The following is a 24,868-nucleotide window of genomic DNA, read 5'->3' as shown; positions in this document are numbered from 1 at the left end:
TTACAACCGCATACCCTCCAACATTCCTCAGATGAAAATAGGGACATTTCTCACTCCCCCCCGACCCTCCTTAACCTTCTCCCCCCCCCATCATTTCCTATCAGGATAAGGGCAAGTGCCACCACCACTACACCAATAGGACACAGCTCACACACCCTCCCTTATCCTGAGAAAAACCCTTAATCCTGATTTCATTTTATTCTTTGGTAGATTTACAAAAAAGGAAAACACTCACCAATAAATAAAGTTTAGGAAGGGGCAAGATTAGATGCACACACACAAAGTACTTTTTTAATTAAAAAAAATCAAGACTTTTTGCACTCCACTCTACTCCCCCTTTCTTCCTGCCCTCTGCCTGCCCCTCAGAAGTGGTTTGTCACATGGGGCAGTGGCAGGCTCTCCTCCTCTGTTCTCCAACAGCTGTTATGAGCTGCTCAAGGGAAGAAGTTGGCAGAAGCAGCCATGGAGAGACACAGAGAAGCTTTTGTCATTCTGGGCCTATCCTTGGAAAACAGGGACACTTGGAGGGTATGTAACTGAGTCAGGACATTGGTTCTATCTAGCTTAGTATTGTCTACACTGACTGGCAGCAACTCTCCATGGTTTTAGTCAGAAGTCTTTTTCGGCCCCTCTTGGGAGATGATAGGAGATGCAGGGACCTTCTGCATGCAAAACAAATATGCTCAACCACTGGATTGTGGCCCTTCCCTTTGAATATGTAGAGTTTTCAGAAGGGCACATTGGCTCTTAGCTACCAAGAGAAGGTGGCCCTCTTCAGTGGGGAGATTTGTCACCCCAATATCCCCCCCTTCATGTTTCTGCTGCTCTGATCCATATTGTAGCTAATTAGTTTCCATTAAGTGTATTTAATTGTTTGATTTTATATGTGTGTGTGATACCCCATCCACAATGAAACACACAAAAATCAAGTTGTGGTGTTTTGTGCCATCCAGAAATTTCAAGAGGTTACCTGCTTTTAGCATTTCAGTCTTGATACCAAGGGTCATGGTGTGAGCTCTGTGTTGCCCCTGCCCTGCCTGCCTACCCAACGTACACTGTAACACACTCAGATAATCAGGTTCAAATCCCAGCTTCCTTGTAAAGTTCACATGAAATAATAGAATCATAAATTGTAGAGCCGGAAGGGACCGTGAGGGTCCTGTAGTCCAACCCCCCTGCGACAGAGGAATATTTAGTTCAATGTGAAGCTCAAACGCACAACCCTGATATTATTATGCTTTACCCACTGAGCTATCACCATGAGCCAATTACAAGCTGTCAGCCTAACCTACCCAACAGGATTATTATGAGGAAAAAGGGTAAAAGTTACACCCCTTGTTTTGCCCAGTTTTGCTTGTGGTCCCTGCTCACCCATGGCATGCAGCCCCTGGAAGGTAGGTGGCCAGGACAGTGGCGAAGCTGCATGCTCCGGCACTGGGGGTGGAGAGCAGGCAGGGGAGTGGCTGGTGCGCGTCCTGGGGGTGTGGTGTGTGCCCAGGGGCATGGCACGCTGCCCAAGGGGGCCTGGCGTGCGTCCTGGGAGCATGGCATGCCACCTACGGGGGCATGGCACCCAGTGCATGGCACATGCCCGGGGGGCAGCCATGATGGTACCCCCCTCCCCGGTGATGCCAGGGGCGCTGTGCTCTCCCCACCCCCCTTTCCTCCGCCAGGAAGGAAATGTGGCACTGGGACTGCAAATGGTACCCTACCCATGTTTTAACTGGTGTTTGAGGCCCTCCTCAAATGCCTGGCAAAAAGCAGGTTATAAACACATTAAAGAGCAGAACATGCCCATCATAAACCAGTCCACTAAGAGAAGAAATCCTCACCTCTGGCCTGGGGCAAAGACCTCACTTCATTCACATCTGGTTCGCTGTTGGGCTGATGAACTTCCACCATGATAAAGTGCTGTGCAGTGCCAGCTTCCCCACCTCCCTTCTCGCTGGGAGGCGGAGGAGCAGGATGGGATGGAGGTGGTGGAGGAGGGGGGGATGGAGCACTGGGGTTTAGAAGGGTGCCGATTTGTGTGGCTCTCTCAGGAGAGGGGTTCTTCAGCCGTGTTGGCGATTGGACCCGAGGGAAGGGCCCAATCAGGTGTTGGTTGACCAGCAACAAGTGGGCATCGAGGGGCCTCCGGGAGGAACGGGTGGCAGGAGAGACAGAAGCATAGATGGCGCTGGAGGTGGAGTCCTCTGTGGAGGAGGAGGCAATGCTGCCTGTATCCTTCTCAGAGAGGCTGGATGGTGGTGTGGGGTTCCGGGGCGCCACAAAGAACAGGCCTGACTGGGAAGATTCTGAAGAGGGCCGCTTGAGGGTGTTGTTTGCTGAGGTCCTGTCCTGGGGGGCAGAGGGGTCTTCTGTCATTGGAGAGGGAGGAGGAGGAGGCTTGAAGGCCGGAGGCTCCTCAGGGAAGGAGGAAACATCATCCTGATTAGACAACAGAGACAAAACAACGACAACCCTTTTTAGATGGTGGTAAACAATGGTGGTACCATACCTGCCTCTGATAAACAGCCACTATCAAACTTCTGGTGAACAAGCGCAACTGTCTTATCAGACCACTGGTCCATCTGTTATCATCATGTACCAAGTTCATATACCCAAAGAGGCTTCTAAGCCAATGATGGAGGAAAACCAGTGACAGAAACATTAAAATATGAAGCATCCATGATTAAAATAGGCAAAAACCCCCCCACAATCCCATTAAAAAAACACCACTGCTAAAATAGGAGACTGATTGAGAGATCAAGATACTGCCTGTGTAAACAGGTGCATTCCCCAAAGCTGGCAGAATGCCAATGCAGATGAGACCTTTTGTATTTCACCCAAGAGGGTGGGATCTAGCCCAGTATTATCTATTTGGATTGGCAGGGGCTCTCTGGGATATTGGGTAAGGTCTTTCCCCATCTCCAGCCAAGGTGATCCTTTTAACTAGACACAGCAGGGATTGACCCAAGAACTTTCCACATGGGAAGCAGGGCCTCTTCTATTGATCTATGCCCTATGCCCTATCATCTTCTGCTATTTGAAGTACATACACTAGACTAGGCTGTGTTTCCTGTTGAAAACTGCCCTATACATTGAGATGATCTAATGAGGCCCTGCTGTAGGTTTCTAGCTCTCAGAGGCCCACTCCACTAAACTTGGAAAGTTGGGCAGGTGTATCATTCCTCAAAAGTAGATGTTATGCAGTTTTTGCTTAGGCAGGACACCAAACAGAATCAGGGTCTATTGTATTGTGGCACCCCAAATGTGGAATACCCTCCAAAACAAAAAACATTTTCCTGGCTCCTACTTTGGAGAACACCCCCAACTTGCTCGTACTGATGGTGCTGATCCTGGTGAATAGCTTTGGACCAAGGTATCTAAAAGGTAGTTTCATAACTTATATACCCAAGGAATGCCCCCCTGCAGATACCATTTCATCAGGAGGTCCGTGTCATAGTGGTTTGAATTGGACCTGTTAGCGTGGTGGCGCATTGGAGAGGCAATGTCTCTATTGTGTTTTTGGTACCTACTGAAGATCTGTTTCCCAATGAACCTTTCTAAGTGGAGATTTTCATCCCAGCTCATATCTGTACGGAGTTTGAAACTGTTTTCAACCATGAAAGTGTTCGTGATTCTTAAATTAAGATTTTGATTAATTTTTCATAACTTAACCAATTAATTTAAACTTCAAATTTGTTACACGTTTTTCTTACAATATTACTTCCTATGTTCCTTTCCATTCTGTTTTTATACCTATCCCTTTTGTATACTGCATAATATCACACACTTCACCTAATACTTGTTCCTGTATTACGTAATAGTCTATTTCATATATTATCACTTCCCAGTACTCAAATTTCAAATCCTGTCCACAATTTCATTTGCTTATATTTCTCAAATAATCCAAAAAAGGCTTCCCATTTGTGTTGATCTCTTATTTTCACCATTAACTTTGCCGGTTCTGCATACTCTTTTTATTTTAGGAGGCAGTCTTCTTTCACTGGACTTTTCTCTTCTTTCCAGTTCTGTGCATATAACATTCTGTGCTGTTGTTGTTGCATACATAAATAATTTAACCATCTTCTTTGGGACCTCTGACCCAATTATCCCTTGGAGAAAAGCTTCAGACTTTTGAGGAATAGCCAGTTTAAATATATTTTTCATCTCATTATGTATCATTTCCCAAAAGTCTTCTCACACGTTCACCATATATGAAACAATACCCCTTCCTTATGTTTACACTTCCAGCATTTATCTGACACAGTCTTATACATCTTTGCCAATTTATTTGGCGTTAAATACCATATGTATATAATTTTCATATAATTTTCTTTAAAGTAAAACTGGCTGTGTTTAATTTTTTTATTTAATTTATTTTTTAAAATTTAATTATTATTTTTTTGAATTTTTAAAAGCATGCTATCATTGTTTTAATATATGAACTTCTATATTTTTTTTTCCACTGCTGTTGTTTTTGTTGTGAAATCACTTTAAGGTATTTCATGGGAGCTGATCCATAAATGGAAGTGAATAAATAAATATCAGGTGAATGCTGCGATGTCAACAGCGTAATCCACCTCCATCTTAATTTCGTTGCTCTGTATGGGACAATGACAATAAAGATTATTGTATCGTATCGTATTGTATCGTATCCTCTGTTCCAGGCAGATCATGGCAGGGATTGTGTCTGGTGTTGCAGAACGAGCCTTGAATTATTCCATTCCACTGCCTTGCTCTGCCTGAGTGAGTTTCTATCTGAGGAGTCCGAATGGACAAGGACAAAGGAAAGCAGTCCACTTCCAGGTGTACCTTGAAATTATAATATCTCAGTGGAGAGGAGATGGATGCTATGGCAATGAGAAGTATCCACCCAGAACAGAAGTGAATATAATAAACTTCATCTCAAATGTTGAGGGCTGAACCATGAATAGAAGGGCATTGTTAACTGCATGGCTTGTAGAAGTTCACCTTATGATGGTATAGGAAGGAGACTCATCTGTGGTGGCACCTACTCACCTTGGAGATGAGTCAGGCACCAACTTTTGGGTGCTTCTGCCATGGTTTAAAAACTCATGTTTGCTCCAGGATTCCTAGGCCACTCATGGCAGATTTCTTTTTGGCACCCTGATTAGTGCAATTTATGCCAATATTTTTATTTATAGCTTTTTAAGCATATATATGCCTTGCTGCTATGTTTTATGCTTGGGTTGCAACCCTACTCAGTAGATTCACTGAAATTGATGGACACTGCACTATATATTGAAAGCAGTATCAAGCCACTCTAAACAGGCATGGCTTCCCCCGAAGAATCCTGAGAACAGTAGTTTGTTAACGGTGCTGAGAGCTGTTAGGAGACCTCTACTCCCTTTGCATAGCTACAGTTCTCAGGGTTCCCTGGGAAGAGTGATTGATCCTCCCCATGCAGCTGCTGGGTGACCTTGGGCCACTCACACTTCTTTGAAGTCTCTCAGCCCCACTCACTTCACAGGGTGTTTATTGTGGGGGAGGAAGGGAAAGGAGATTGTTAGCCACTTTGAGACTCCTTAAGGGGAGTGATAAAGCGGGATATGAAATCCAAACAACTCCTCCTCCTCCTCTTCTTCAACCACTCTAGGAGTGGGAAAGGAGGTAGCCTACAAACTCTCAGTTCCCTTAAGAAACTGCAGTTTCCAGCCGTGACTATTTAAAGTGGCTCTAAGTGCAGATGGGGCCAAACTGAGATTCAATCATTTCAATGAACTGAATTGGATACAACCAGTGGTTCTTATTTTAGTTGCAAACCACAAGTGGGGCATCCATGCAATATTAGGCCTGTGCCATTCCTACATTTACCCAATGTCCACTTTAATAAATACTCAGCATCAGTGGCAGCTGGTAACATAGGAGCCAACTCCTAGGGGCTGTGGGGGCTTCACCCCCCAAAAAAAATGTTTGAGGGGGCCAGCCCCCCCCCCCCAGTTTCTGGGCACTGCCATTCAAATGGGGTGTGTGCACCACATTCATGTGATCAGTTATGTGGGGTGGGACTTACCTGGGCCCCTGCAATATTTTATTCAAGTTGGTACCCCTGGCTGGTAACCACTGGAGCTGGTGGAGTGGTGGGCAGAGCAGCTAATGGGAGGCAGATTCATCTCTCCCCCCCCCCTCTGTGTGTGACTGGAGGCAGTGTAAACCTGTTTTCTTCCATCCTCCTCTGTTGCAAAATTACAGTGCAAACTTAAGCCATTCTCATACGAAAGATTCAGTGGGCTAAAGCTGGACTTCTAGAAACCTTGCATTTCTAGGTGTCAGCAATAAATACCTAGATTAGGAGTAGAAGGATCTGTCACTTTTGGTCCTCTCAGTTTCTCATTTTTCCAATTTTAGAATTCAGTTCTTCACTTTCTGCAGCAATTTGTGATTATTATTTTTAAACATCTCCCATGAAAAACACCAGCATCTCAGTGCAAATTTAGCTCAACAAACTCATTTTGTTTGCATTTTTGACTCGTGTTCATATTTTTGCAAGCAATTCCCCCTAATATAACGCATTCTTATATTTTACTTTCACTAAGATGTGTGTTTTTATGCACACTTGACCCTACATTTTTGTACACATTGTTTTTGGAGAACTGCATCACACAATTCCGAAAAGTGTAATTTTTGAAGGATGGTTACGTTTCAGTTCGCGTAAGTGTGAATTTCACAGATTTAGCTTCAGATGTGTACTGATTTGAGCTTTCCCCTCATCCCTAACCAAGATATACCGTACCTGTAATTTTTCAGGTCACCTTATGCAAAGAGAGATGGGCAGAAAGAGCTCCAGGGAATCTTGGAATGATAAAAAATAAAAAATAAATGTATGACTATGACCCTGGGGAGTTAGGATTGCTGGGCCATAGTTATGGAAGCTGAGCTGCAGACATAATCAAAGTAAGGCTCCGCCCCACTCACCCCCTACCTCATTCCATAGGGATTAGTATCCTCTACTAATTGCTCAAAATCAAGCTTTTCCAGCGAAAAAGACTCAAGCTGTTCACATTTCAAGACAAATGTATTGTAGAGCAATAGAACAGTAGGATATATGCCAGATGGTGGCCAATTAGGAAGCCTGGCATAAGGTGTGATCATGAAAATCAGCTGCCAATTAGATTAATATCTTCACGCCAAGAAAGTGCATGTTTGCTGCATATTGCGTGGCACCCTGGATATGAGTCCTGGTCCTGATAGAGAGGGAGCATTACTGTGGGCAAGTAAAGGTTGAGGATGGTGGGTGGTGGGTTGGATGAGAACATGCCTTACCAGTGAGATGTCAGGCAGGGCATTGATGTTGCTTTGACTTCCATTTCTGCTCCCTTCCAAGTCTGACGTATTCTAGCCACAAAGGAGGAAGATAAAGGTCCTATTTTTATTTTGTAATAAATAAATAAACATAATAATAATAATAAAATAATATTTTTTTATTTATACCCCGCCCTTCCCGGTTCAAAAACCGGGCTCAGGGTGGCTAACAACAAATTTAAAACACTTAATTGTAAAAGCAGCATAAAATACAGTATAAAAACATGAATAACAATAAAATTCCAAGTTCAGAATTTAGGGAGAATCCATCTAATAAGCATTAGATAATCACCTAGCTGGCTGAATTAGTCCTACTTGGGCCAGCGAGGAGGCTAGGGGAGAATTAGCTGTGGGGTCTTAGAGTGCGTGATCTTCATAAAAGGGGAGGGGGAGGGAAGAGAAGGGAAATAAAAGATCAGGCTAAATTCAAATTAAAGGCCATGCGGAATAGCTCTATCTTACAGGCCCGACGGAAGGAGGTTAATCCTGAAGGGCCCTAGTCTCATGGAACAGAGCATTCCATTAGGTTGGAGCCATCACTGAAAAGGCCCTGGCCCTGGTGGAGGATAGTCTGACTTCCTTAGGGCCCGGGACCTCTAAACTATGCTTATTCATGGACCTTAAGGTCCTCTGCGGGGCATACCAGGAGATAAATAAATCATACACCTCTCTTTTAAACAAGGTTCTCTGGATTGCATGCAGTAGGTCTTGCCATCCTTTGGGGGGCCTGTAACACATTTGCAAACCTGAGAAACTTCTGTAGGCACCACACAGTTACTGCAACTCTTCCTCTCCTCTGGTGTAACTAGTAGTGTAGTGGCTAATTCTGAAGTGCAAAGTCCCTTCATGAAAGTCATGACTACACCCACTTATAGGATTACCGTATATAATCATTAGGCATGCATCACAATGATCAATACAGATTTCCATGTGCTGACTTTTAGTGAGATCTAATATTTTTTTGTTCGTACATGGGCAAATGGCTTGGAATGCTCCAATATCTTCTTTTGGGGTGACTTAAGTTATGTTTCCCTTGAAGTTCCATTGTGCAGAGCAGAACTTGCACACAGTTCTCTTGAAAGTGAAGCCATTTCTATTTTCAGTGTTTCTAAATGATTAGCTTTGGAACATATAGAATAACTCCTCTGCCTCAGTGATGCAAGAATAAAACTACTAGCAGATTTGCAAAGCTATCATTTCAAATTGGATGGGCGACTATGTGTTGACCCTCCCAAATCTACAATTCTCTGATTCCTTGGTGTTCTTACTACATGTCTTCTTCTCCAGAGTGACCCTAGCAGCTTCAGTGGTTGACTTGGCTCATTTCACCCTTATCAGTCAGTTCCAATCAGAACAAAGGTTAAGAAGACTTTTTCTCAGTGCCTTAAAAGCTACCTTTTCATGCTGATTGAGTGGTTCTAAGATGCTGGAGGCAGAGACCCTGCTGCAGAAATAGTAATGGGTGTTTGCCCCTCCCTCTAGTGACCCTGGACCACTGCACCTCTGGCTGTAACTACCCTGAAACTTGTACCACTGTTAGGCTTGAAAGAAATCAATCTACTGGTCAAAAAATACTTTCAAGCCTAATTTCAGCAGGGGTGGATGGGATCCTGCAGGAGTCATATGTACCGTATTTTTTGCTCTATGACTCACTTTTTCCCTCCTAAAAAGTAAGGGGAAATGTGTGTGTGGCTTATGGAGTGAATGCAGGCTGTGCAGCTATCCCAGAAGCCAGAACGGCAAGAGGAATCGCTACTTTCGCTGCACAGCATCCCTCTTGTTGTTCTGGCTTCTGAGATTCAGAATATTTTTTTTCTTGTTTTCCTCCTCCAAAAACTAGGTGTGTCTTATGGTCTGATGTGTCTTAAAGAGCGAAAAATACGGTACTTGCAGGCCTCATGTTGGTGACCCAAGGCTTACAGAAGGCATGGAACAACAAACAAAACTCTCTGCAGTCAGTTATAGGCACACAGCCATGCCCTGCCCCCCAATCTCTACAGAGCCAATGGAAATTAATGAATGAATAGAAACCTACCCACATGATGCTGGCACAAAAACATTGCACACACTATGCAAAAGTATGAAAGTTTACTACCCTCATTCTCTGCCTCCCCGCTCTCTTTCCTCACCTCTCTTCTTCCCCAACTTTATACTATATTTGACATCTCACATTAAATAGAGCTGATCTGTGGAAAGGACTCTGTGATCTGAAATTAGAGACGATGTGTGTACTTTTGTAACCCAAGAAAATCTTTAAATTTTAAAAATGCCACTCTCCCCCTCTCTTGCACACACAAACACTATTTTTACATAATTATTTCCCTGTCACCAAATCAGTTCCTTCTCAGGTGTATACAGGTCCCCCCCCTCCAGCTTTTAAATCTAATTATAGCCCAAATGCCATTATCAAATGTCAAAATAATGCTGAAAATGAATCAATGGAAATGGAAGATTAGAACTTTTTTTTTTAAAAAAAAGCAAATGTTAAATAGCTAGTTTGTCTCTCTGGCAGTCAAGGGACTAGTGGGGCTGTCAGTCAGAAAATTATTGAAGGTGACGCGTTGTTGAGGAGGAAAAGGACCAGAAAAGATGAGATAGACACCTCCTGTTGGTTCAATTAACATTGGGGGATTTCCTTAAAATGTCATTCTTCTGCTTGGGGCTGTCTTGAATGGAACTCTACATCCAAGTGGATCAATTACAGACCAAACTGTAGGGTGAGGGTTAGCGGAGTCTGTAACCTGAAGCGTCTGTAACCCGAGGTATCACTGTACTGTATATAAAACTGACAGATGGAGAATTGGAATCCCTTTTTATTTCTCTCCCTCTTTTCCTTCCTTTTCTTTTTTCATTCTTTTAGTCTTTTTATCTTCCTGCATATTCTTCTTTCCTTACTTTGCTTTTTCTTCTTCTTTTTTTGGCATCCTCTACTCTGGGATACTGAGGGGATTGTACACACAGGAAGGTGTTGGAAGACTGGAGAAGAACCCAGTGTAAGAGGTGAGGAAGGTACGAAATCCCAGGATAGGAGGCTGGGAGAAGAATAAAAACAGTGGAAGAGGGGCCTGAGGAGTGTGTGGGCATGCGGGGAAGGAGGTTCCTAGCCACTGCGACCCAGTGTGAAAAGGCATGATTTTTGCACCCCTCCTGGACCTGTGCCGTTGGCAGGGGCCAACCCCTAAGTACACCTCTGAACAAGAGCCTCTGTCTCACTTACAAATTAGAGCCTCTGCTTATGTGTTTTGGAGCAGGAGCTGAGACAGCCACCTGTCAGCAATTCTGAGCTAGGTGGACCAGTGAGGCTGTTGGGCTTTTTGACTACGTGCTGTTTGATGCAGCTTCCCACAGAAGCAATTAAGAAGTTGGCCAAAGGCCAAGAAGACTGAGCAGAGGGAGTTATTTTGCCTAGAGATATGGGACCTTGGATACAACTCTGCTATTGGTCAAGGTCTCCACATAGGCATGATGACTCCTGGTTGGTTAGTTGGTTGGTCAGTGTGTGGTTTGAGAGTTCATTGGAGTTTGTTCTGTGAGAGAGTTAAGATCTGTGTCTGTATCCTGTATATAGTAACTTGTGGTTCCGCTGTAAATAATAAACCTATAAGTAACCAAATTACTGGTAGCAGAGTCTTGTTCCTGCTTCATCCTGCCTGCAACTGACTGCGTCTGGACAGTCGGTATATGCTCTGCTATATTCAACAGGTTCTGGCTAAGATTCATTTGAACAGAGGGAGCTTCCTAAATTCCTAAAAAGAATATATGGGTGGGGGGTGAAGTTGAAGGAGCTGTGAGGGGATGAAAGGTTGGGCAAGGTGTAAATGGAGAGGAAGGGGTTTGGCAACAGGGGTTGGGGCATTGGCAGGGGGTTGGGGTAGGCAGCACTGGTGATCTTGTATGCAGGGGTGACAGCCTCTAGTATGTGTGTGTGGATATAGTTCAACCACTCTCAAGTGTTGCATTAGTAAAGGTAAAGGGACCCCTGACCATTAGGTCCAGTCATGGCCAACTCTGGGGTTGGGCACTCATCTCGCTTTATTGGCCGAGGGAGCCAGCGTACAGCTTATGGGTCATGTGGCCAGCATGACTAAGCCGCTTCTGGTGAATCAGAGCAGCACATGGAAACGCCATTTACCTTCCCGCTGGAGCGGTACCTATTTATCTACTTGCACTTTTGATGTGCTTTTGAATTGCTAGGTTGGCAGGAGCAGGGACCAAGCAATGGGAGCTCACCCCGTTGGGGGATTCAAACCGCTGACCTTCTGATCGGCAAGTCCTAGGCTCTGTGGTTTAACCCACAGTGCCACCTGCGTCCCCACAAGCGTTGCATTACATAGCTGGAAAATACATAAAATAAACATTATGGCACTGCCCCCCAAGCTCTGTTTTAAGCAAATTAGCAATAAATGCAATGCTATGACCAGGCATAGCTGCTTCCAATTATCTCAGCACACAATTAACCTCCCACTTAGAGGACCCGCCTGTGATCCGGAAAAAAAGTGCTATTAGCCAGGGAGGTGTTGATAAAGCAGGCCTGGCCAGATGGTTTGCATTGGTCAGGCACTGAGAGGAAGAATCAAGGAAGCAGCTTCCTATTTGAACTGATCAATATGCTGTTTGTCACTTCCTTCAACCCCCGTCATCTGTGTAAACCACACAATTACTGAAATACCAATTTTAGAGGAAACGGGATTGATAGCACTAAAAGGATAGCACTCGAACCAGCCTATTGTGCGAAGATAAAAATGTTATTTGTTGCTCCATACGCCGCAATAAAATATGCCATGGAAACGTTCTTGAACATATTTTACCTGCTGAGTTGCAGATATGATTTCGCATTTAGATCAAAGGTTCCCATAGTGGGCACTTCCATATCTGGGTGGGGGGGTGGGAATGCAGTGGGATTACCTAAGGGAGTGCTGGAGGTGCAAATGGCTATCAGACTTAGAAAAGCTGATATCGCTAGATCAAGCTCACCAGTTTTATCAAACTAGTTAATTAAACCAAGTATTAACTGGATTTTTAATAAGGGTGCAGTCAATTGTTACTGTGTTGAAAGTTATTGTGTTGTTATCTTCTGTACTGGGTTGTGCAAACCACGTTTTACAGGGTAGGGGGCACTGGGGATAAGTTTATGGAACTGGGCAAATGCTGACAAGTGTGCACCAAGGGAAGGGTGGCTGGAGTCTGACTCAGAAGAGGGGGGCAGTGATTTGTAGAGACCTGCGCCAGCCAGGAGGCAAGAGCTGAAGACAAGGGAAGCTTTCAGAGCTGAAAGGTAGAGACAGAGCACTCTTTACCACTGGGTTTACTGGCATGTTGCACCAGGGCGCCGGCCTCTCAGGGGCGCCCCAGCGAGTAGGGGAGCTGTGGGGCTTTGCTGGTGGCCTCCTCTCCCCCCCCTGCACACCTGCCAGCTGCAACCCGTCAACCATATGGCTGGCGGGCGTGCAGCTTGCCTCCCAAGCCTCCGCGGGAGGAGAGCGATCTCCGCAGAGGCTTGGGAAAAGGTTGACAACTCTGGGAAACGGGGTGGAGAAGAAGAGGCAGGTGAGGCAAGTGAAGGGCCGGGTGCTTTCTCATCCACTCCTGCACCACTGTCTTCCAGAACCAGGAGAAGATTGAAAAGGGATGAGCAGAGGAAGTTGCCACACAGGTGCATTCTCCGACTATGTGCACACAGCCTTTACATAAACAGGTGGAGAAAGACTGGTCCCTAGTTGCTACATCTGCTCCATAGAGTGTGGACCTGGGAACAGCGTCCTAGCTGCAAGATTGGTGTGTAGGTATCCAGAGCTGTAGAAGTGACTGTATGTGTTATCTTTGACAATATCTGCTGGTGCACTCCTTTGGCTGGGGAATGCCCTTGACATAAGGGGATGGCGGCCCAAAAGAGTTTGGGAACCACCGATTGAAATGATTTTGGGAATGTTTAAATATTTATCTAGGGGATAAGGTTTCATCAAGAAAGACCTGGTTACGTTTTGTTCCCTGATACCAAGATGAGGGATTCTATGGAATGCAGATAGAGAGAATTGATAAGAATAATGATCTGTTGTTACCTTGACGGAAGCGTACAATAGACGAGCCTTCTTGTGTTTGGCTCATCTTCCTCTTTTTTTCTCTTTTTTCTTTTTTCCTACCCCCCTTTTCTTTTCTTTCATTTTTTTCTCCTCTTCCTCCTCCTCCTTTCCTTTTTCTTCTTTCCTTTTTCTTTCCCATAATGTTCTATGCCATGTACTTTGATATTTTTTGTAGTTTTTAAAGCTTTTTTCATCATCATCATCATCATCATTATTATTATTATTAAGGATTTTTCTTTTGTAATTTTGGTTGTTTATATTTATCTGTATTTTTTAAAAGCAAAATAAAAGTATTTAAAAGAAAAAAGAAAAAAAATGATTTTGGTACAGGGTTTGATGGGCATCAGGAGCTGACTGCAGCCTTCCAAACATCTCTATTTGGCCCTTAGGACTTTCCCCATACCACAACTCCTCTCCCCAGGAAATACCCCTCAGTGGCCCAGCATCATACCCTCCTTAGAGTGTTCATGCCTGGCTGGAAGGTGTCCTCGAACTCCAATGATGTCTCCTGCTTGCCCAGGTGGACCGTGTGTAGAAACTAGACTATTGTGCAAAGGTAAAAAGTTTTATTTGTTGTTCCACTTCCTTTTGCCTCTTACTTTGCCCACCTCTGGCACATGACCCCAGAAGGCAGCCCAGATGGGAATGTAGCCCTCAGGCTGGCAAAAGCAGGTACTTTGGCTAAGTCCCACCCAGCTCAATTCCCCTGTGACTTGTTAACAGGAACCAAACCCCAGCCAGCACCCATTAAGAGTTGCTTACCTCCATGAGGTCAATAAGCCACAAGAGTCGCTCCTGGTGGGGCCATTTTAAAAAAGATAAAACAATGGATAGGAGAAGAGAAATATGTTAGAAGGAGGGTAAAATAAGCAAACAATATATCCTTCAGGTTCAGTGTTCAAACACACCCATGGTACCAGCTGAGCTCTTGAAAAAAGAGGATTGAACAATGGTGTATATCACCCAGTATCCATTTAAAAACTGCTTTAAGTGCTGCTTTTGCATTTCTGGGTTTTGTTGTTTTTAATTGTGATTTGACATTATTAATTGTAGTTACGAAACATTTGTCCTCCAACAGAGAACAGAGTGATGCATGACAAAAGAAAAATAATGCATAAAGAGACTGGGGGGGGGGGGACAAACCCAAAATTAAAGCATTCAGAAAATTAACAACAATGATAAATACAAACCCTCACTTTACTGTTCAGGGCCTTAGATAAGAATCCTCTCCCAGTCCTACTTGGAGATCCTGAGGATTGAACCTGCGACCTTCTGCATGCAAAGCTGGTGTTCTATTGCTGAGCTACAGCCCTCATGTCAAACTGTTTAAACAGTTGTAGCCCCTAATGTGCACCACAGTGTGTGGAGGGGTTGTACTTGTTGGCCCTTGAGGGGTCCCTTAAAGGTAAAGGTAAAGGGACCCCTGACCATTAGGTCCAGTCGTGACCGACTCTGGGGTTGCGGCGCTCATTTCGCTTTATTGGCCGAGGGAGCCGGCGTACAGCTTCCAGGTCATGTGGCCAGCATGACTAAGCCGCTTCTGGCGAACCAGAGCAGCGCACAGAAACGCCGTTTACCTTCCCGCCGGAGTGGTACCTATTTATCTACTTGCACTTTGACGTGCTTTCGAACTGCTAGGTTGGCAGGAGCAGGGACCGAGCAACGGGAGCTCACCCCGTCGTGGGGATTCGAACCACCAACCTTCTGATCGGCAAGCCCTAGGCTCTGTGGTTTAACCCACAGTGCCACCCGCTTAGGAATGAGGGGTCCCTTACAACTGTACAATTCTGTGATTTGATGCAGAAGGCCCTTCGGTGCATGCCATTGCTGCAAATCCTAGTTTTAAGATCCTTCTTTGCTGATCTTATTATTATTTATTATATTTCTATACTGCCCTTCATTCAAGGATCACAGCATAGTTTACTTTCTTAAGGACAGAGCTGACTGCTACTGGAGGGTGTTCTCCTGAAGATACTTAGGCTTGGGGCAGTGGTGGTTGGTGCCCATTGGAACAGCAGGTGGCGCCAGAGCTAAGGACAGAGACAACTAATTCCAGCTTTGACCCCATCCTGCTCCCTGCTTCTACGTAGGGCAACACTGAGGTTAAGGAGGAGGGTGCTGACAGTCCCCCCCACGGCCTTACATGGATGAAAGTAATAATAATAATAATAAATTTTATTTATACCCCGCCCTCCCCGGCCAGAGCCGGGCTCAGGGCGGCTAACACCAATAAAATCACAGTAAAAACATAAGGGGGGGGGGAGAAAAAAGGGGGAAAAAACACAATTTAAAATACAGGTTAAAATGCAATTTAAAATGCAGCCTCATTTTAAAAGTAGCCAATAAATGAAGACCATAAGGGGAGGGAAACATAAGGGTCAGACTGAGTCCAAACCAAAGGCCAGGCGGAACAGCTCTGTCTTGCAGGCCCTGCGGAAAGATGTCAAGTCCCGCAGGGCCCTTGTCTCCTGTGACAGAGCGTTCCACCAAGTCGGGGCCAGTACTGAAAAGTCCCTGGCCCTAGTTGAGACCAATCTAGACACCTTGTGACCTGGGACCTCCAAAGTGTTGTCATTTGTGGATCTTAAGGTCCTCCGCGGGGCATACCAGGAAAGGCGGTCCCGTAGGTATGTGGGTCCTAGGCCGCACAGGACTTTAAAGGTCAAAACCGGCATCTTAAACCTGAGCCTGTACTCCACTGGGAGCCAGTGCAGCTGGTAAAGCACCAGATGAATGTGATCTCGCAGCAAGGACCCCGTAAGGAGCCTCGCCGTGGCATTCAGCACCCGCTGGAGTTTCTGGGACAGCTTCAAGGACAGCCCCACATAGAGTTACAATAATCAAGCCTGGAGGTGACCTTCACATGGATCACTGTGGCTAGATCAGGATGAGAAAGGTAAGGGACCAACTGCTTAATACGCTGGAGATGGAAAAGTAAGAAGACAGACAGGCTGGGAATGGTTGAGGTTGGTTGGCCAGTGCCCCATTTTCCCTCATGAACCAGCCTCCACTGGCTATGAGCCCTTTAGGGAATTATGAACACCTTGAACCAGGCCTGGCTGCTTATGGGCAGCCAGCACAGTGCTTTAAAGAGCAGAGTGTCACCCTCCCATTTTGCTGCACCAGTTAGCAACCCAGCATGGCGTTCCCTTCTGTGCAACTTTGCAGGGACCACATGCCAGTGCTGGACAGTACCAGAGGCAAAAGTGGGAGGAGAACTGAATACAAATTTTACCTTTTTTACCAGTAGGCTGGTTTCTATACCCACACATCCAGTCAGGCAGGAAGAATAATCAGAGGACAGATTACAGGCAGGCAAAAACACACAAGGAGGGTACAGAACAAGGCTGGTGAGCGGCATGACCTCAGCTAGAGAAGCCTCAAGGGCCACAGGTGACCCCTGGGCCTAAGATGCCGCACTCCTATTCTAAATAAGCAGAGTGAGGGCAGAACAAAGGAAAGGGTATCATTAGTATTGTAAAGCTGTAAGCTGCTTAGAAGCCATGTTGGCATATCAACTGTATAACAACAACAACAACAAGAAGAAATTAATTAATAATATTTCTAGAATTAGCCCTCAAAAAGCACAGCAGTGTAATTTCCTATTCCATCTCCAGGCAACACTCCCAGCCTCCTCCAGCCTCCACCCCTGGGCAACGCCTGCCTTTGAACTACCAGAATCATCAGCTCCATTTATTAAAAGAGGTTTTCAATTTCCCAAGGCTGCTAATGCGTTTATGATGAAAAGGTGTTTTATGGCCAGCAAATTAATTTTGTGGCCGTGAGGCTGCATGCTTAGAGGTGATTACACTAACTTAATTAGACGCCGTGTATGTGGCGAGGTCTCTGAGATGTTATATAACAATGACACTGAGGCGCGGGGAAGGTTGGCAGGAGGGGAGAGGTGAAGAGGTCAGCTGAGCATGCATAAGGCTATGTTGCCCCACATAGCCCTACAGAAAGCGGCAAAGTCTATGATTGGGTGTAGTTTTAACAGGCAGAAGTCAGGGAGAAAAGACTCGCAAGTACCTAAGGATGCAAGAAGAGCCTTGCTGGATCAGGCCAAAGACCCATCAAGTCCAGCATCTCCTTCTCACAGAGGCCATCCAGATTTCCCAAAGGGAAGCCTGCAGGGAGGTCCTGAGCCCAACAGCATTCTCCACACTTGAGATTCCCCACAAGTAGTATTCAGAGGCAGAATGCCTCTGACAGTGGAGGTAGAACACACACTTATTGACAAGTAGCCTAGAAAGCCTTCTCCTCCATGAATTTGTCTAACCCCCCTTTAAAACCATCCATGTTGGTGGCTGCCACTGCATCACGTTTGGCTATGTGATGATGTCATAAAGTCAAATCAGATGGAGACGATACCTATCTGTGCCTTTAAATGTAGGGTTGTTTTATCCTGTATGGGAGGGGAGCTTGCGATTTGGATGGTGCCCCACATATCTGATTTTTATTAGTTGGAGCTTGCATCCCCCCCCCTGGAAATTGCATGCACAGGGCCTACAATCTGGAACTGGAGCAAAAGATTAAAACTTCCAGTGCTCCCCCTCTTACTAAGATCCCAGTCTAGATTTGGCATCTTGTGCTGGCAATTTGCGTTTTAATAAACAGCAGCCTGAAGACGTAAGAAGCCATCTTATACAGAGAGGTCTGTAGTTTCTGGTTCCAAAGGCAAAGGCACTTTGAAAGGAGATCTATGTTTCTCAGGTTCAGGACAATGAACAGTGCTCCTGTAACTGATGTCAACCATCCAAGTTGTCTCAGCAAAGTCCTGGAGCAACTGGCTAAGTTTTATAGTGGGGCTTTGTTAGTCATTGACTAGAGACCCCACTGCCTGAGTTCACCTATGGGTCCACCTAACTCAACCCTATTTACACTGACTGGCAGAAGCTCTTCAGGGTTTCAGACTGGGAGCATTCCCAACCCTATCTGGATGTGCCAGGAAATGTACCTGGGACTGTCTGCTTGCAAAACAGATGCTCTACCACTGAGTTACAGACCATCTTCAATGACATATTTACATATATGTAATGTTTAGTTCTCCTGCCAACCTAGCACTCCTGCCAACCTAGCAGTTCGAAAGCATGTCAAAGTGCAAGTAGATAAACAGGTACCACTCCAGCGGGAAGGTAAACGGTGTTTCCGTGCGCTGCTCTGGTTCGCCAGAAGCGGCTTAGTCATGCTGGCCACATGACCTGGAAGCTCTACACTGGCTCCCTCAGCCAATAAAGCGAGATGAGCGCCGCAACCCCAGAGTCGGCCACGACTGGACCTAATGGTCAGGGGTCCCTTTACCTTTAATGTTTAGTTTGAGTTTCAGCTATATCTTGCTAACTAAAGGGGATAGGACATGAAAACATCCAACCATGGCACATATCAGACCACTGAAGGAGAGGAGAGGGCACTTACCCGAGCTGAACTGACTGTGGTAGAAGTGAAATGACTCCCAGTGGAAGAGACTGTGTCACTGCAGGACATCAAGGAGTAGGAGTCCGTTCCTGTCCCCGAGGGCTGCCGGGCCTTCATGAATTCGATCTCCCTCTTCAGGACCAGATTGTCGAAGTGGTCAAGATCCTGAGGAGAAATGACTCCCCTGACCTCTGACAAGAGTGAGAACTGCAAAGAAAGAAGAGAGAAATGCCACGTTCGTTGGCTATAATATGGATGGGCCACCTCAGGCCCAGGATCCAAAAGTGGCTCTTCAGTTCTCTCTATCAGGCCCTCAGTGCTCTCAGCAGGCCATACTTCTTACTGCTCAAATGCAGTATGGTATTGAGATATGGGGGATCAATCACAATAACCTGAAAGACCTGGAAGTGTGCCACAATAAGTTCTTAAGGTATCTGCTGAAGCTTCCTAAGGTACCTCCAGGTAACCCAGATACCTTCCTTAGCACAGCAACAGGTGTCGTGTTTGTAAAAGCTAGGGCAGAGATGGCTGCTTTTTTGTACTATAAAAGGGTCCTGGATATGCCAGAGGACCACTTGCCTAGACTCTGCCTGGAGGAACAATGGAAGAAGGGTGTTTGGGCCAAGTTAGTACAAGACGTGCTAACCTCAAAAAAACCTGACAACAGATCTTTTTGTACTCCCTGGAGTTAAATGATTGCTCAGGGACCGGATTCATAAACAGAATAACAAGCAAGATTTATCTCTACCCCATCTCAAAATTCTCCCATTGGTACTATTTGCTGAAATCTAACCACACCAGAGATCAATACTTGCAGTCACTTACTTTTGCCTTCCTGAGAACTGCATTTACAGCTCTCCGTTTTCAAACAATGCCTTAGATGGAAGATATAAAAATGTTTAAGACTTTGTACTAAAATGCATTTAAGATTTTGTAATTGTGGGGTAGGTGAAGTAGAAGATCTCCCCCATTATATACTCCATTGTTAGCTCTATCAAAACCCCAGAAATAGATTTTTGGAACAGATGCTGGCACCACTACTGGGACAGAACCCTGAAGTGAAAATATGTTGGCTATTATCTGACTGTGATCTGTTTGTCACATACAAAACAGCCCTATTTGCTAAAGCTGCTAAAAGTATTCATGGTAGCTATATAAAGACAATGCTGTAGACTGTGCAGGCAATTCATTAACGTGACTGACTGTAAATCCATATCTCTGGATTTCTTTTAACAGGTTTTAATTGACTTGCTGGATCTGTAATTGAATTTATAATGGCCTTTAGTGAAGCACAATAAATAATTGATTGATTTGCTATAACGTGGGTTGGCAACCTCAGGCCCAGGAGCCAAAAGTGGCTTTTCAGTCCTCTCTATCTGGCCCTCAGTACTCTCACCATGCCATACCTCTCACTGACTCTGCCTCACATCCTCCTCAAGTACTATGCCTGTTTGGAATGTGTCCCTGAATTCTGTTAATGCCTCTCGCTTGCCAGGGTTGAGAGAGGAGTGCATGTGTACAATGTGTATAGATCCTTCTGACTTTTCTGTGGTTGAAAGGTAGCCCACTGCTCAAAAATATGAATCACATCTATTGCTCCATTGACTTAGTCCTTTGGCCATGTTCATCAATGGAACATGGAACCTGAAAGGTTTCCCATCAGTGAATTCACTCCTCAGGCTGGAAAATGTTCCCCATACCTGGGCTAGATAACTTCTTCAATTAGAGACTACAAGTATGTAAAGGTCAGATAACCACTCTACTGGCTGTTCACTCCAAGCAACTTGTTGACCCAAGGTTGGGAGGGATGGGTGCATCTGTTTGATTGTTATTTTTCTAATCTTAATTTCAGTGTTCTACATTTCCGTGTGTGTGTGTGTGTGTGTGTGTGTGTATACACCTTATGAAAATTCATCAACTGGACCTCTCCCATCTAACCTTGGCATGAGTGTTGAGCAGTTCAAATAGAGCCATGACAAGGGCATCGACTGGAATGTTGTTCTCCTTGTACTCATCCAGGTAATAGCCCATGGTGGATCGCTCAGGTTCATTCAGGAGATGACGTGCTTGCTCCTCCAGCATCACACGGCTTTGGTTCACCAAGCTGCTCAGGGTTACCTGGGATCCTGCCAGACCTCTGTAAAAAGATGGCTGAGAGTGGGAGGAGGAGAAAGAGCATTAAGGGAAATGAACTTTTCAGGGCCACCATCACCTGACTGCAGAAATCTTAGTCCATTGGTTATTTGACCAATGCCACTTATAAATTTGTACATGAAGAAAACAACATACCGGTAATTGAAGAAGAACATTACCCTTTCTTTGGGTTGAGGCCAACTTAGTTTTACTCAGAGAAGATTCATTGAAATTAAGGAGCCTATGAAATCCATGCCCATTATTTCCAATGGATCTAGTCTGAGTAGGATTAACATAAGCTTTGGTTTCAGGTGAGCCATGTGTGTGCTCCAGATAGAAGATAAATTCCATTCTTTGCATAAGAGAAAGAAGACTGTTGTTTCTAATACGGCATTGTCTTTTTGGGGGTTGGAGTTTGCTAGGAAACATAGAGTTGAATGTAGCTTTCCTCCACCCAGTTTCTTGCTTTCATGTCCCTCACCCTCTGCCTCATTTGGAGCATCCATGCGTCATAATATGGTATTGCTCAAAAGGCATTGCTGGAGGGGTGGGGGACAATGACAACCCTCATCCATTAAAATGGGACTTGTTTCCTAAGTAAAGCCTTATTCATGCATTTTTTTGTATGCATGTGTACTGGACTAATGGGAACACATGAGCTAATCCTGCCCCAGAAATGCTGACTTGTGTGCTGGGCCTTGTGTGTTGGGTGCCATTTTTAAAACAAAAAACAAATGTGGGACTTCTGGTCGGTTAGGTGGCTGGGATGGGTGGCTGCGCTGTGTGGCATACTGCATGCCAGTATGACTTGTCAACTCAATGACCCCCTGATGTTGTTAGACTCCAACTGCCATCAGTGCCAACCAGCATGGACAAAGGTCAGGGATTATGGGAGTTCATTAAGAATATAACAAGACCCTGCTGGATGAGACCCTCCTTCCCTGAAGGTTTTTAAGCTGAGGTTGGATGGTCATCTGTCATGGATGCTTTAGTTGAGATTCCTGCATTGCAGGGGGTCGGACTCGATGACCCTTCAATTCTTCATAAAAACCAATTAAGCAGTACTTAAGAGGGAGTTCGGGATGCGGGTGGCACTGTGGGTTAAACCACAGAGCCTGGGACTTGCAGATCAGAAAGTCGGTGGTTCGAATCCCCGCGATGGGGTGAGCTCCCTTTGCTCAGTCCCTGCTCCTGCCAACCTAGCAGTTCGAAAGCACATCAAAGTGCAAGTAGATAAACAAGTACCTGCGGGAAGGTAAACAGCGTTTCCATGCACTGCTCTGGTTCACCAGAAGCGGCTTAGTCATGCTGGCCACATGACCCGGAAGCTGTATGCCGGCTCCCTTGGCCTATAGAGCGAGATGAGCGCCGCAATCCCAGAGTCAATCATGACTGGACCTAATGGTCAGGGATTCCTTTAGCTTTAAGAGGGAGCTCACCACACCTAGTCTCTTGGATCCTAGTCTAACACTCTATGACACCACACTGGCTTTGTAGTTCAGCTTATCTGGAGACACAAAGTTGGGTGTCCCTGAAGTAGTCTGTGCATTCTCTCCTGCCCTTTAATGCATTTGATATCCAGGATGATTTCATATCAGCAGATGCACTCTGCCACTAAGCTACTACCCCGCCCCTCCCATACAAGTCTCTTTGCCATCTCATACTACGTCCGAACTCCAAAAATAGAAGGTTCATTATCCTGCCTTGCATTCAAGTGTCTGGGAGAGTCTCTTCACTTTAAAATTAGAACCTTTGCATAATTTTATTTTTGCATTATGCCTTGATTTTTAGGCTGCTCTTTAAATTTAAAAATGGGCAAAGAACCTTCATCAGCTGCAGACAGAGGAATGGAATCAGTGGGAAATGTAGGAGAGTGGCTAGCAGACATTGAGCTAGGAGCTGTAATTGTAAAGCGTTCCTCCATTAAAATCAAGCCAGTTGCTCTCAAAAGGTTTCAGAGTAGGTGGCCTGCTGGTGAAGAATCTTTTGGCCCTTGGAATAATCAGCAATTGTTAACACTTGAGTCTGATGGGGGGGGAGAGGTCCCTTTCTTGTTCCTAGCCAGGATTCCATCAGCAGCCCGATTGAATTTAAGCAGGAATAGGGAATGCTTTTCCATTTAGGGAGCCACATTCCCTTCTGGGCAACCTTTTGGGGGCCATGTGTGGTGTCTAGAGAATGTTTGAGAATTCTGACGAAAACCAAAATGGAAGCAGCAGGAACTGCTGCAATTTACATGTTTCTCTGTGGTTAGGAACAGAAATCGTTCAAGTAATCAAGTGGTGAATCAGTATTCATCCACCTCAGTATTAAGCCTGCAAATATGTAATGAATGATGTTTTCAACATTGTTTCAATGTTTGAAATGGGTATATATGTAACATAAATAGCTACATAATTCTGTAACTTACATAGCTTCAGTTAAATAGTGGATATTGAGATGATTAACATACTGTCTCTAGGGGAAACCATAGAGCAGCAGAATGAAAACAGCGTTGATTGTGGTGAATACACATCAGAATGGAAATTGCCGGCTGCTTACATCCCTTGGAGTGGAGAGTATTTTTCCTCTGGAGGTGGGGCTAATCCTCATCTAGTCAGCCTTCTAGTGGCCATGTGCCAGTGGTGGGCAGAGCCCAGGCAAAAGTGGGCAGGGCAAAGGATGCAAATTTTCCCTTCGTACAATAGACTAGTTTTTCCATACATTTCATGAAATTTACGGCATGTAATGCCTTAAGAGAGAATATTATGAAAATGATATACAGGTGGTACATGACACCAGTCAAGCTTGCAAAAATCTACCATTTGCCCGATAACAAATGTTGGAAATGTAAAGAAAATGAAGGTACATTCTTTCACCTTTGGTGGACGTGCCCAAAGATTAAGGCTTTCTGGGAGATGATTTATAATGAAATAAAAAAGGTATTTAAATATACCTTCCTGAAGAAACCAGAGGCCTTTCTCCTGGGCATAGTCGGCCAATTGGTGCCAAAGAAGGATAGAACTTTCTTCATGTATGCAACAACAGCAGCAAGAATACTCATTGCAAAGTATTGGAAGACACAAGATTTACCCACCCTGGAAGAGTGGCAGATGAAGGTGATGGACTATATGGAATTAGTGGAAATGACTGGCAGAATCCGAGACCTGGGAGAAGGCCCCCTGGGAGAAATTTAAAGACTATTTGCGAAAACACTGTAAAATTAATGAATGTTAAAAATGATGTTGGATTGAAAATAAGTGACATTAGCAACAAAGTTAATGAGAATATGAAAAAATGAATTGATAATGGATGAAAATATAGAGTTATAATATGTTAAGATATAGAGTTAAGATAAACGAAAGAGGGTAAGGATTTGCTGATTTGATTATTTAAATGGGAATACAAAAAGGGGAGGTGTGAGGAGGTCAAGGAAACAAGCTAATGAGTTTAAAGTTACAAAAAATGGATTTGTTTTTAACTCTTTTTTATCTATTCGTTTTTTGTATTTTGTATTTTTATTTTTCATTTTTCTTTCTTATGTATTTTTGTATTTTTTCTTTTGTTATCTTTTTCTTTTCCTATGTTTTCTTTTTTTTCTTTATGTATTTTGCAAACCTATGTTTTTGTAAAACTTCAATAAATAGTTTATATTAAAAAAAATAGACTAGTTTTTCCACATACCCTCATGTCCCTATCTGTCCTCCTACCAGGCAAGCTAAAGGCATGATTTGAGTTCAATTAAGCCATGGGTAGGCAAACTAAGGCCCGGGGGCCAGATGCAGCCCAATCACCTTCTCAATCCGGCCCGCAGATGGTCCAGGAATCAGCGTGTTTTTACATGAGTAGAATGTGCCCTTGTAAAGAAGGAAGAAGAAGGTTTGGATTTGATATCCCGCTTTATCACTACCCAAAGGAGTCTCAAAGCGGCTGACATTCTCCTTTCCCTT

At 44.6% G+C, this 24,868-nt stretch overlaps 1 protein-coding gene across 4 annotated transcripts in view; it reads right to left on the bottom strand.

Moving 5' to 3' along the window:
- The window catches only part of WHRN (whirlin), a 116,809-nt gene that overhangs the window by 5,972 nt on the left and 85,969 nt on the right, over positions 1-24,868 (bottom strand). For 2 of the 4 annotated variants that reach the window (XM_053373823.1, XM_053373824.1), the window contains exons 6-10: positions 20,745-20,957; positions 18,807-19,013; positions 14,154-14,186; positions 7,273-7,344; positions 1,833-2,430 (exon numbers count right to left, since the gene is read on the bottom strand). In XM_053373823.1, the coding sequence (XP_053229798.1) occupies positions 1,833-2,430; positions 7,273-7,344; positions 14,154-14,186; positions 18,807-19,013; positions 20,745-20,957 (1,123 nt within the window). The remainder of the gene's footprint in view (positions 1-1,832; positions 2,431-7,272; positions 7,345-14,153; positions 14,187-18,806; positions 19,014-20,744; positions 20,958-24,868) is intronic. The other 2 variants (XM_053373825.1, XM_053373826.1) reach the window with 1 other exon arrangement.

This window comes from Podarcis raffonei, chromosome Z, assembly GCF_027172205.1.
Source record: "Podarcis raffonei isolate rPodRaf1 chromosome Z, rPodRaf1.pri, whole genome shotgun sequence".
Lineage (NCBI taxonomy): Eukaryota > Metazoa > Chordata > Lepidosauria > Squamata > Lacertidae > Podarcis > Podarcis raffonei.
Note: the sequence above shows the minus strand (reverse complement) of the source record. Positions and strands in the feature narration are given on the sequence as shown.